General features: G+C 38.8%; 3 protein-coding genes across 3 annotated transcripts; 2 read left to right on the forward strand and 1 right to left on the reverse strand.

Moving 5' to 3' along the window:
- Nucleotides 1–547: 547 nt before the first annotated feature.
- LOC306864568 (zinc finger CCHC domain-containing protein 9-like) lies at nucleotides 548–3,621 on the reverse strand. The gene is made up of 6 exons (XM_079408665.1): nucleotides 3,411–3,621; nucleotides 2,499–2,839; nucleotides 1,564–1,714; nucleotides 1,395–1,487; nucleotides 1,251–1,319; nucleotides 548–1,172 (listed from the first exon to the last, which is right to left on the reverse strand). The coding sequence occupies exons 2-6, from the start codon at nucleotides 2,829–2,831 to the stop codon at nucleotides 1,060–1,062; spliced, it is 759 nt and encodes a 252-aa protein (XP_079264791.1). The 5' UTR covers nucleotides 2,832–2,839; nucleotides 3,411–3,621; the 3' UTR covers nucleotides 548–1,059.
- On the forward strand, nucleotides 3,038–11,385 carry LOC306863835 (zinc metalloproteinase nas-4; the record flags this gene model as incomplete). The annotated part of the gene is made up of 9 exons (XM_079407377.1): nucleotides 3,038–3,059; nucleotides 3,885–3,947; nucleotides 4,020–4,066; nucleotides 7,554–7,635; nucleotides 7,812–7,926; nucleotides 8,052–8,224; nucleotides 8,590–8,671; nucleotides 8,786–8,907; nucleotides 11,348–11,385. The coding sequence occupies 9 exons, from the start codon at nucleotides 3,038–3,040 to the stop codon at nucleotides 11,383–11,385; spliced, it is 744 nt and encodes a 247-aa protein (XP_079263503.1).
- Nucleotides 11,386–11,516: 131 nt separating this feature from the next.
- LOC306863836 (alpha-2B adrenergic receptor) lies at nucleotides 11,517–12,881 on the forward strand (the record flags this gene model as incomplete). Its single annotated transcript, XM_079407378.1, has 1 exon — nucleotides 11,517–12,881. One exon carries the CDS (start codon nucleotides 11,517–11,519, stop codon nucleotides 12,879–12,881), a length of 1,365 nt encoding a protein of 454 aa, XP_079263504.1.
- Nucleotides 12,882–13,198: the final 317 nt, after the last annotated feature.

Consider the following 13,198-nt stretch of genomic DNA (forward strand, 5'->3'; position numbering starts at 1 on the left):
CTATAATCCATAAAAATGCTTCGGAGCGAAGTTAATTGTGCAGGATTCCTCGTTCATGAAATAGGCTATTCAGCCTGCAACTATACCATCTGAAACTGAATAAAAGCATCACTCTCCTGCTCAATCTGATCATTTCTGGCTGCTGTTCTAGATGTCGTACTACAACCAGGTGATGTCTGGGGTGCTGCCCTATGTGGAGCTGGTCCAGATCTTTGGAAGAGACAGCAATGTCCTGTATTTCATTGCTAGAGCAAGATTTGCTGACCACACAGTTCTTTGGATATGTAACTACATCAAGAAAATGACATGCATTTGTAGTTTGATGTCAAATTAAAATGAATTGCCATTGCAATATCAAGAGAAATAATTAACAGTTGTGTTATGGATTATAATTGTGCATCCTTAGTTCTGTATACTGCAGAATCAATGCTTTATAAACCGGTTTATAGATAATAAAAAATATGACTTTTTGACTAAAAGAAAAATGGTATTGATAAGAGTTTAAAACCCCAAATTCAGTTTGATAAACCTGTAATAAGTATGTATTACTATAAAAAGTATTTATTTGTTCTTCTGCTTTAAGACATCCTCTATCCATTTCTAAACCTCTTCCACAAACCACATTTCTCAGAGCGGACTAGCAGCGGAAAAGTTTTTTTTTCTGCACTACGCATGCAGCTTTATTTTTTTACCGCTAGACAGCCATAAGCAATGTGGCTAATACAGAAAACACACTATATAACACTCTTTTAAAAAAGGAGTATAAACTGTCTTTTCAAATTCTCTTTACTTTCTTGAGCATATAAATGAGAACAAACATGATTCATAATTAAAACGTCAGGCACATATGTGATGATCATAAGTCTCAGGTAACTTCATCACGAGGACCTTTAATAGCAAGTAAATGTTCTCACAACAGGAACAGTCACTTTTGTTTGTCTACAAACATCCGAGGTCAACAGTGAATCATTGGTGAGTTCATGACTGCAGAAACCAAATCTAAATTGCAAGTATTAGTTAAATAGTCCATTTTTATATTTCTCCTCAATCCGCTGAGGATCAAAACACCACCACCTTGTCTTTTTTGGCTTGTGTTTTCTTCACAGGCACATGGATGTCCTCGTGGTCAGCGCTGATTCGATTGGACAGCCGGCCAAGGGTGATGGAATTAGCTGCCAAAAAGAAGTTTGAGTTAATTTACATGCTTCTATTTCCAATTAAGAAGATACCAAATTATTAGTGGAACTCACTTGAGTTCTGGTGTTCAGGGCAATCTTTCTGAAAGTGCTCCACTGAACCACAAACCCGACAGCAACCGCCTACAAGAACAAAACTCCACATCATGAGTGTTACAATTCACAGATATTAAGTGCTTAAAGAGTGAAATCACTGACCTGCAGCATACAGTCCCTTTGGGTTATCAGGACAGGCTTTGGACAGATGCCCAGTCTGACCGCAGATAAAACACTTGGCATATGGGTAATTACCTAGAAAAGAGCTGCATTAATTTGATAAGCCATTTCATTCCATTTTGAGCATCTAAACGTCTCATTCAACTCATACCCATGGCAGGATCCACTTTAGCACGGCATCTCTGGATCTCATGTTCGGTAGAACCACACCGATAGCAGATCCCGCGACCCATCTCTTCATCGTTATCCGCCTCTGGGCAGTCAGCGAGACCGTGACCAGGCTTCCGGCAGTTGAAGCAGATCTAGATGGAAAATATGAGAACATGAGTGAGATATTTCATATTTAGACTTATTGATGATCTATGAAAGCTAATTTCCACTTATTCAATTCTTAATATCTCACATTTCTTTTGGATTTTTATTTTTTAAATTAGGGCAGGACAGTAATTTAGACAAAAAGTGCAGTGGGGGGTGGACAAGATTGGGAAAGGTTCGTGAGCCGGGACTCAAACGGAGCTATGTCTATATTGTTGCAGACCACATCTTGCAATTCTGAGTTTTTCATTCTGTATTGCAGCGTTTCAATTCTGCGTTCTGAGGTTATATCTGGCAATCAGATTAACTCAATTTTGAGATGCATCTCGCAGTTTTTTATATTTTACCGTTTTGAGTTAAATATATATGGTTAGTTGACGTATAAGTGTGTCCTATGGTGTGATGGATAAGTGTAAAAAAAAAGCCTCTAACATATAAACCTCTCTCGTGCTATTTGTAACTAAGAATGAAGATACATTTTTCTCATGTTATTTGTATGTTAAGTTTTTTTTTTTCTACATTTTTGCTGTCACAACGCAGGACACAGTCCAATTTTTATTTGCCAACTACCCATTTATATCGCCATATATCCCATACTACCCATGTATCGCAGTTTTCTCAGAATTATGAGAGAGAAAAAAAATGCAAGAACTGAGAGAAAAAAAAAAAACTGCGAGGGGAAAAAAGACTGAATTGTATCAGTTATCGTTTTTTTTTTTTTAATTCCAAAAGCTCCCACAGTAATCATGTTACATGCATCCTGCTCCTCACCATATTGCTCTTTTTGGTGTTTTGTCTATTTATCCGTCTGTTCTCTCGTCTCGCGTCTTTCTTCAGTGCTGTTGCCACTTCTCCTCTCAGATCCTGGTCTTCAGGCGTCTGACCGGTCTGCTTTAAATACTCCAGAAACCCGTTCACATCGTCACTGTCATGCTCCTGTTTCTTCTTTCTGTGGTTGTGTTTCTTTACGCCTGGTCCCTGCTTGACGTGTCGTTCACCAGCGCTTGTTCCTGCTTCTCCAGCTTTCCCCTTCAGCTGCTTCCATGGTGTGGCGTCTGCTGCTTGGTGTTTATGGACATTGTTTGCTCGGGCCCACCTCGTCATTTTGAGTTCTGTTAGAATAAGAGAATATGTTCATGTTCAGATAAATTACATGTTTACTATACTAACAATTGTAACCATAGTTTCTGTCAATACTTAAGTCCATAGACTAACAAAAATGATCAAAATGCATCCTGGTAATGATAGAAGTGCCATGGCAATATACCATGTTATTCACCACAAAAGTGCTTTGAAATACCATGGTGAATATGGTAAACATTCAGCACCATGGTATACAAAAAACACATATATAATAATATATCGAAAGAACATAACTCTTACACATCTTTAACACGCAATGTTTCTGATTTACAGCAACAATCACTGTTGATATTATGGTAATTTGCCAGAAACGTGTCGATATATAAGAGATATTTCAGATGTAGGATATTAATTCGGTTTGTTTTCCTCGCATATAGCACGAAAAATCATAATCAAAAACAGGTTTTTGAAAAAATTACCTCTTTATTTTAAAATAGGCGAAACATCCGGGAAATTAAGCTCTATAAAACATTCCTAGTTGGTGTAAATCTATCTCTTGTAATAAAAAATACAATACATTGATTAATTTCATACGCTCACCATATTATCTTCAGCGGTCAACAACAAAACAGTTCACGTGTGTTTTTCTGTGTCCCACCAATAAAACCGTCCGGAATGAAACTACATCAAGAGCGTGTTTGGTTCCTACCGCTGTTGAAAACAGGACCTGATTGAAGTTCACAGAACTAATTATCAATCAAGAGCCCCAGGTGGCCAAATAAGAAATAATCCAGGGCGTGTTTAAAAGCACACGTTTGTTTAGTCGTTTATACTGTCCTTCTGTCCACAAGTTAGCAACTGTTTAAAATGCTGTGGTTCATTTTATTGGTTGTATGGCTTTCTGAAGGTATTCTGATCACACAAATCTGGCACAATTAATTATATTCTGAGTTTACATTCATGGATATAGCATATGGATTCAAATAAAGCTGTTTTTGGGTACTGAAGGAAAACTGTGCTGCTATTTTAACCAACTAAACTTAAGTTATATAACGTGATGTCTTTTATCCACAGGATATATTAACTCACTGAAGAGTGAACCGCCTCATCTGGTAAAGACGAGTGAAACACAGCTTGGTAAGACATCAACAACATGACCGATCAGAGCCTTTAGACCTGATTTAATGTCTTTATCAATGTCTTTAACAGATTTTGAGGAAGACTATGCTGTACAGGAGGGGGATATCTTACTGCAAGTAAGCCCAAATCTCATTTTATATACAGATGTGGTCAGAATTATTGGCACCCTTGGTAAATACGATCAAAGAAGGCTGTGAAAATTAATCTGCATTGTTAATCCTTTTGATCTTTTATTTAAAATATTCACAAAAATCTAACCTGTCATTGGAGAATAAGAATTTAAAATGGGAGGAAATATTATGAAGTGTTTTTCTCTAATACACATCGGCCACAATTAACGGCACCCTTTTATTCAATACTTTTTGAAACCTCCATTTGCCAGTTTAACAGCTCTGAGTTTTCTCCTATAATGCCTGATGAGGTTAGAAAACACCTGACAAGAGATCAGAGACCATTCCTTCATCCAGAATCACTCCACATCCTTCAGATTCACAGCTTCTTCTCTTCAGTTCACCTCACTCATTTTCTACAGAGTTCAGGTCAGAGGACTGGAATGGCCAGCAGAAGCATGGTTTTGTGCTCAGTGGCCCATTTTTGTGTTGTTTTTGAGGTTTGTGTTTGGATTATTGTACGGTTGTAAGATCCAAACATGGCCCATTATAAGATTTCTAACAGAGTCAGTCACTTATTGATTTTTTTATCTGTTGGTATTTGATAGAATCCATGATGCCATGCGTCTAAACAAGATGTCCAGGACCTCCAGCAGAAATATAGACCCACAACATCAAAAATACAGCATTATGCTTCATTGTACACATGGGGTACTTTTTATCCCTGTGTTCACCAAACCCATCTTGAGTGTTTGCTGCTAAAAAGCTGATTTTTTTTTAGTTTCATCTGACCATAGAAGCCAGTCCCATTTGAAGTGCCAGTCCTGTCTGATAACTGAATATGCTGGAGTTTGTTTTTGGATGAGCTAGGAGAATTTTTCTTGAAACCCTCCCAAACAACATGTGCTGATGTAGGTGCTGTTTGACTTTCTTTTTTTTTTTTTTTTTTATTATAAAGGTTTTCTGACCCCGAGACTCAACTATTTTCTGCAATTCTCCAGCTGTGGTCCTTTAGCTAGTCTTTAGCCACTCAAACTCTCCTCCTCGCCGTGCATTAGGACGATATAGACGCACGTCCTCTTCCAGGCAGTTTCGTAACATCTTAATTATTGCCCTGATGGTGGAAATGGGGATTTTCACTGCTCTAGCTCTTTTCTTAAAGCCACTTCACTAATTTGTGAAGCTCCGTTATCTTTCGCTGCACATCAGATATATATTCTTTGGTTTTGGATGATTAAGGGAATTTGGGCTTTGTTTCCTCTCATATTTATATTTCTGTGAAACCGGAAGCCATGGCTGGATAATTTCATGTTCATAATCACCCTGGAGTGCTCAAAATTGTGAATATGAATGGGAATATACTTCAGAGATATTTTAGTCATAAGAATTTCTAGGGGTGCCAATAATTGTGTCCAACGTGTATTTGAGAATTTATTTTCAGTTGTTTTAGTTCAATGATAGGTTAGATTTTTGATTTATTTTTAACTAAAAGCTCAAAAGGATTAAGAGTGCAGGTTTATCAGTCGTCTTTGATCATATTTACCAAGGGTGCCAACAATTCTGACCTCATCTGTACATGATCAAGACTATTGTTAGTTGTCATTTAAGGCAAGATACATGGGTTGTTGATAGATAAAAATTGGACCGTATCAAATGTGACATGGCAAAAATGCAGAAAAGAAACTTAACATGAGAAAAATGTCTTTCTTCCTTAGTTACAAATAGAAATATTTGTACATGCAATTCTTTTTACATTTTTTCCGTCACACCATAGGACACAGTACTGTGGAGCCCTTTAAGGGACATGGTGGTGGGAAATATTTGGGGTGAGTGGAAAAAATTTGAGGTGGGAAGAGAAAATATTTTTCAGATGTTTTGCGTTCTCATAGTAGAGGTCATTGGTTCTTCTCCTCCCTCACTAGTACGCATAGTTGTAGTAGCATGAACTGGTGCCATAGGGAATCTAGCTGTGCAGTCAGAATACTGAGAGCTGAATGACTCTTTCTCCCAACTCTCATCTTCCTGCAAATCTAGCATTTCTGGAATTGGATTGTATAGCGTGACCCCCAACGGTGTCTTACTGCTGTGTTTCTTAGTTGTGCCATTCTTTAGCAATCTTTGCTTCCTCCTTCGCTTCTACAGGGGATCTAAGCATGTTATTATTAGTTGTAAGACGTGTGATCTCATTCTGCATCCTAATCTTTTCTTCTTTCCATATTGTTTCACTTGCATGGTCATTTTTTTTAGTAGATATTACTCCTAGTCGCTCATTTTCAGCTTCTTGCTCATCGACTCTCCTCTTAGTTACTTTGTATGACGCAAAAACAGCTTGAAGCGCATTGGCAATTTTTCCTTTTTTGTTCCTAGGCATTTTTGGATAGTTTTCAAATTTAGAGATGGCCCATTCATATGGTTTATCAATCTTCTCTATTCCATCAAACATTCCCTGAGTGCCATGTTTAGCGACGTATTTAACAATCACTTCCATTTTCAAAATCTTATTGAACTACGTATGGTAATTCAAATCTTGGACTGTATCTTGTCATCTTAAGTTGGACCTTAAACTTCACTACACTAAACTGTTAAAAGTGCAACACTGTCACAGTACGTCGGACAACCACACTACTTCGGGTTTGTTATATTTTTAAAACAGTTTACTTTGCCACAGTACGTCGGGCATATCAAAACCATAACACACAACAGTTATGAAATAATTCTGTGACCACACTGCGTCGAGTTAATTCAGTTACTTTAGAATTTCATCAGAACTATCACAACTTCACAGTCAGTTTCAGTTACTTTAGAAACAATAGGTCTAATACAGCTCTGCCACCACACTGCTTCGGGCTGATTCAGTTCTGTTAGAATCTTAAACAGAATTTGTAAAGAATAGGCTTAAGAACTGCTGAGACTGACTAAACCAGACTGTCTTCGGTCCTTAATTTTCTTTTCTAGATTTTAATTTAATTTTTTTTTTTTTTAAAGGAGTGGGTTCCCTGACAAAAACAGCATATAAGAAACCGCTTTTTTTTTTTTTTTTTTTTTGGGAAAACCCTCGTTGGGTGGCTCGCCAATGTAAGAAAAAGTGAGGAGGACTTTGAAGATCTTGAAGTTTATTGCAGCATAGCAGTGACTAAGTACAATGTAGTACCTTGGGTTCAACGGAGTCGGAATGAACCCAGAACATAAGCTCAAACCTTTTGTACATTTCCAGTTTACTACCCTACATGTAAATTTTTGAGTTTTCTCAACTTGTTGTTTTAAGTTTATACAATCAAAAAGTTGAGAATCTCCTACAAAAATAAGTTGAGAGAACTCAAAAATCTGCTGAAGCTGGTTGCCTTAATTTTAAATTGGCTCAACTTATTTTTTTTGTTGCATTTATTGCAAAATGAAACCAGTGCTTATTTACCATACAATATAGTGCCTCATTTGAATATTTAAGCAACATTTCGGAGTACTTGTGATACAAGTTGTCTCCGTGTTTCTTTAGACTGACAAGAACGCAGCGAGTCAGCTGTGGCCCGAGGAGGATGGACGTTGCTCAGTGCCTTATGAAATTGATACTTCTCTTGGTGAGTTTTTCTGCATGTTTGCTGGTGTTTTCTGCAGATATTGCTCTAATACCTTTAGTGTCCTGTAGTGGTGTAGTCACATTTCAATAATAGATCTGTATGTCGTTTGTAATATCAGGTGAAGATGCATTGATATTCAGAGAAATTGTTTGTTTCTATATGTTTGCGGTCTTCAGAGAGCAGGACTAAAGACATTCTTAACGCCTTAAATATGATTTCCAAGAAGACATGTGTCAAATTCCATCCACATGGTAATGAAGCAGACTATTTGCACTTTCAGTACGGAAAAGGGTGAGTCCCAGATTTGAGAAACCCATTTATATGGAGTGTCTTTGTCAGGACACTTTCCCAGACTTGGAAAAAGTCCAATCTGGTCTCATCACTGAATATCTAATCTAGTTTGTTGTTTCCTAAAGGTGTGCATCTTATGTTGGATGTATAGGGGGTGAGCAACCTCTTCTGATTGGACCAACATGTAAAGTTGGGAACATATGCCACGAGATCCTTCACTCCCTCGGCTTTCACCACGAGCATTCCCGATATGACCGTGATGATCATGTCATTATACTTGATAAAAACATTGCCTCTGGTACAGTATGAATACTACTATGTTAATTCGGCATTTCAGCGTAATTTCAAAATTGCTAATCGAATTCCTGTCATAATTTAGAGTAGTAGTTTCAGTATACATAAGTTCAGTTTAGTCTGGGATCATGCTGTTGCACTTTGCAACTTCATTTGACCAATTACAATAAGTTTAGTTTAGGTTTCTTTAACCCTTTTTAGCCTGACATGTGAAGTACTGTAATAGTCAGAAAAAGGCCTAGTTTTATTGTGGAGTGGAAAGCAATGAAATACAGTGATTGAGACAAAAGCCTGATTGTAGATTGAGTGCAACAAGTTTTGATCATGTTGATAATTCAGAGGCCTTAAAGTATTGTTTTTATTGTACAGGGAAAGAGGACCATTTTTTGAAGAGAAAGGGGAACACCCTCGGTGTAGAGTATGACCCAGAATCAATCATGCATTATGGAAAGTAAGAGTTGCAGTCTAAACATATCCCCAAAGAGTTTGCCTGGCTGTCTGGGTGCATGATGTGCTTTTGGCTGGCCGAGCATTTCATTAGTCCTGATTTCATTCTGTTTTGCAGCAATTATTTCTCTGGCAATGGAAAGCCCACAATTATTCCCATAAAGAGTGGTGTAAAGATCGGCCAGAGGAGTCACTTGTCTGATCTAGATGTGCAAAGGATCGGGAAGCTTTACCACTGTGGTACGTCATGTGCATTTATTATACCAGGGATATTATAGTTAACTCAAAAACATCAAATAGATTTGTTACTTGAAATGAAAGGTTAACTGATGCAAAATATAAGCTTAAAGCAATAGTTCACCCACAAATGAAAATGTGCTTAAAATGGACTTGCCCATCCAAGACAGAGTAGAATAATCATGGATGGTGGGAAGACATGCAAACTGGGTGCAAGAACACGTTACCTCTTGCCCAGCTGACTAATGAAAACAAGGAAAATTTGGAGTTGTGATTAACCTCCATAAGGTGATACCTTTTTAAAAGTGCATTATCGTCTATTCTGAGGCAGATTGCTGGCAACAGCTATTTTAGGAATAGTGTGTGGCTTGGTCTTAGTGACTTAGGAGTCCTCTTCACTACTCCTAACATTTCACAGATTTAGGAGCTAGTTTCAGTGGTAAGACAATTTGTGAAATACTCCTTAGTGTCAGTCCTAAATTTAGGACTCCTAAATTATTGCTCTATTTTTAAGATTTTCTCCTAAATCGGCAAGTTAGGAAGTACTTGTAGCCTTAAGATGCTTTGTGAATACGGGCCCTGATGCACTATTTATTGATTTGATCTTTGCCTTGCCATTGTTCTGTGACTTTGACATTGAGAGTTGCAGCTGCTCTTCCTGAATGAATCTGCTTTCATCATTTCAGACGAGACACAATAAGGAGCAAGCAAAATCTTGAATGGCTATGTGTTGATGACAGAGGAATTTTGAATCTAGGAGGACAAATAAAGTTTTCAATCTAAATGCATGTGTCCCCAATTCTTATTGTAATTTTGGTGTTTTGTCCAGTAGGTGGTAGTCACTGTGCGTTTTTTAGGTAGATGATGTGAGTGGAGTCTGTGTTGCCAAAAAGAGGTATGAGGCACAAATGTACATACAGTACCATCTCATGAAGGTCCATTTTATAGCATAATCTAGCGTAGCGTTTTTCTTTTGGATTCTTAAAGGAATTTGAGTTTAATTTCACCAGAATCTTTGCTAATCACAATCCATTTTCCTTGTTTGGAGAGCTGAATCTGTTTCAGTTCATCTGATATTGTTTTGTATTCATGATTATATATTGTGTCCTTCTAAATAATGGTATGGGTGTAAGTTTAGTTTAATTCTCTAAAAATGTTTTGCATTTACAAGCTCCACAAGGATTGGTAGGCTACTCCATTATGGGGAACGGAAATCTTCTGTATCTTTAAATTTATTTAAGAAAATAGCCTTCAACTAAAGAAGAGCAGGGGGAATATAACTAGACCTACACGTCTCACAAATGATTCTCACACAGCGCGTTTTTGCATTCTGCTCAGTTTTTGTTTTCCTCCTCTCTTTTTTTTTTTTTTTTTTTTTTTTTTTTTCTTTCCAATTTGAACACCGGCTAGCCCGGTGGATTTAACACTTGATATTCGTAAAATATCAGTACTTAAATATTATTTAAAAAAAAAAAATGACTGGGTTTTTGAACGACTTGATGATAATTACTCCTAAAACTCTTTGCAGTAATCCACTTTCAGTTGCTTTGGCACTTTTTTTGCCCCGCAAATTGTAACGTTTCTTTTTAGACGTGGTTTCCGTTTGAGCCACTTAAACCTATACATTTAACAGGTTTATAGATTTCACAACTGGCTGGTAACCCTGAGGAGGAGTGATTCTCTGTCGTGACGTCATGAGAAGGGGGTCTCTGCGTGACGTCATGGTGGGAGACACAGTGAGACGCGAGTCAGTTCACTCCAGTGACTGATGCGCAAACTAACAGAAAACGTCTAGAAGACGAAAATGGTATAAGAATAAAATAATGGAGAAGCGGGTAGAAGGACTTAAGTATTTGAATTCTCGGTTTCTTTTTATTCCGCTCATATTGAGGAAGTATACTTTGAAAAATATTGCAAGCAATTATTCAAGTCTTAAAGTCTAACTGGAGCATTCCGTTGTGGATTTTTTCTTCCTTCTCTGACATGGAACTGTTTGTGTAAAGACAATTTGTCTTTACAGCGTTTGGTATTTGAGGAATTTTAATTTTGGTTTGGATGGTGCGCGTGTTTGGAGACGGTGAACCTTTTTACGCATCTTGGCAATTTCAGAGCTGCTCGGACACACACAAACACACGGAGCTACTATGTTTGAATAATCTTTTCATTTTTATATTCTGCAAATTTACTTCCCTATCTTTTGCTGTCTAAAAACGTAAGCGTATTGTTTTTACGCGCTAGTGTCCTCGCGCATCTCCAAGCGCGTTTGTTCCATTGCTGCAAGTGCGCGCTGACTTTTTTTTTTTTTTTTTTTTGACATCAAGATCGGACCAGATAAATATTAAAGAGCCTTTTTTGTGCCTTTTTTTTGGACTGCAGTACCTCCTATTAAATGCAAGTGCAATATCTTAATTTGTAACGATTTTTTTCTTTTATTTTCTTGAAGTTCGCCAAAGGAAGCACCTGAAGGATGTCATTCTTTGACTTAAAGACTCATTTTAGTCATTTCACTTTCAATGATTTTCTAAAAGCAAGAACGTCTTTGGAAGCATTACGCTAGGATTTAATTCTATATCAAAGACTTTGCACTTCTCTGTCTAGCCTGGAACTTCAATATGACCGCAGTAATACAGCCTCCAGATGTGGCGTTGGGAGCAGGAAAAAATCTTAGTTCTGAGGTTAAAGCATGCAATTCCAATTTTTCTTATTCCCCTGAAGCCACAGCTGCGTTTGCCACCGCAATGACGCTCATCATGCTCTTCACCATCTTCGGGAACATCCTGGTGATCATCGCCGTCCTGACATGCCGCTCTTTACGAGGACCTCAGAACCTCTTCCTGGTGTCCTTGGCTGCAGCAGACATCCTGGTGGCCACATTGATCATCCCGTTCTCCTTGGCCAATGAGCTGATGGGCTACTGGTACTTTGAGTCGTTTTGGTGTGAGATCATCTTAGCGCTGGATGTGCTCTTCTGCACGTCTTCCATTATACACCTGTGTGCTATCAGCCTGGACCGCTACCTGTCCATCTCCCGGCCGGTGCAGTACACGACCCAACGCACCCCTCGCAAGATCAAGGGGGCCATATTGGTGGTGTGGCTCATCTCTGCAGTCATCTCTTTCCCTCCGCTGGTATCCATGAATAAGACCCCGCTGGCAAAGGATGGGGGCGGCCCACAGTGCAAACTCAATGAGGACGTCTGGTACATCCTGTACTCCTCCATCGGGTCGTTCTTCGCTCCGTGCCTCATCATGATCCTGGTGTACGTTCGCATATATCAGATTGCCAAGAAGCACACTAGATGTCCTCCGGGAGAGCCGAGGAAAGACTGTGCAGGTGGTGTGCCACCAGGACGAGAGCTGCAGAACGGGAAAAACCAAGACAGTGTTGACCCTTCGATTGTCCCCAATCTGGCTGCGTCCAGATCTGATGCTGTAAACCAGCCTCAACCACCAGTAGAGATTCGGCAGAAGATGAAACGCTCAAGGAGGTGCAAGGACAACGAGGACAGTTCAAGCTCCGGCTCTGACGTCGAGGTAGTTGGAGGACATAATGCCAACGGGACGACCTCCAGTGTGGGGGCGCTGAATCCTGACCATCACACGTCCTCACCAACCCAAACTTACCAAAACATCATCGTAACATCAAAGGGCAGCCAGCTGGCCTCTAACATGAAACCAGCAGGAACTCCAAACACCAGAAGGAAAGCCATGATCGTCCGTGAGAAGCGGTTCACATTCGTCCTAGCGGTCGTCATTGGGGTTTTTGTCGTCTGCTGGTTCCCATTCTTCTTCAGCTACAGCTTGCAGGCCATTTGTCCAGAGGCTTGTAAACTACCAGAGCCACTTTTTAAGTTCTTCTTCTGGATTGGATACTGCAACAGCGCCCTGAACCCGCTCATCTACACCATCTTTAACAGGGACTTTCGTAAAGCCTTCAAAAAGATTCTGTGTGTAAAGTGTAAGGACTGTTCTTTTTGAAATAGGACAACCCTGAAAAACAGTGTTATAGAGAAAGATCTCATTGCTCCCTCTAATAGTGAAGCTCACAAAAACGGTCAGGGTTATTTCACTCCAGTATTTCACCTATACTTTTAGCCATGAAACACATTTTCTTGACAAAAAGGCCTTTCAGCCCAGACTATACCATTATTGACTGCACGTTGTATTTTTAAAAGTTGCTAATAATAATTAATAATAATAATAATTATTATTATTATTATATATATAATAAGTGTGTGTGTGTGCATATATGTGACCCTGGACCACAAAACCAGTCATAAAGGTACATTTTTCTA

The sequence above is a fragment of the Barbus barbus genome (assembly GCF_936440315.1).
Source record: "Barbus barbus genome assembly, chromosome: 45".
NCBI lineage: Eukaryota > Metazoa > Chordata > Actinopteri > Cypriniformes > Cyprinidae > Barbus > Barbus barbus.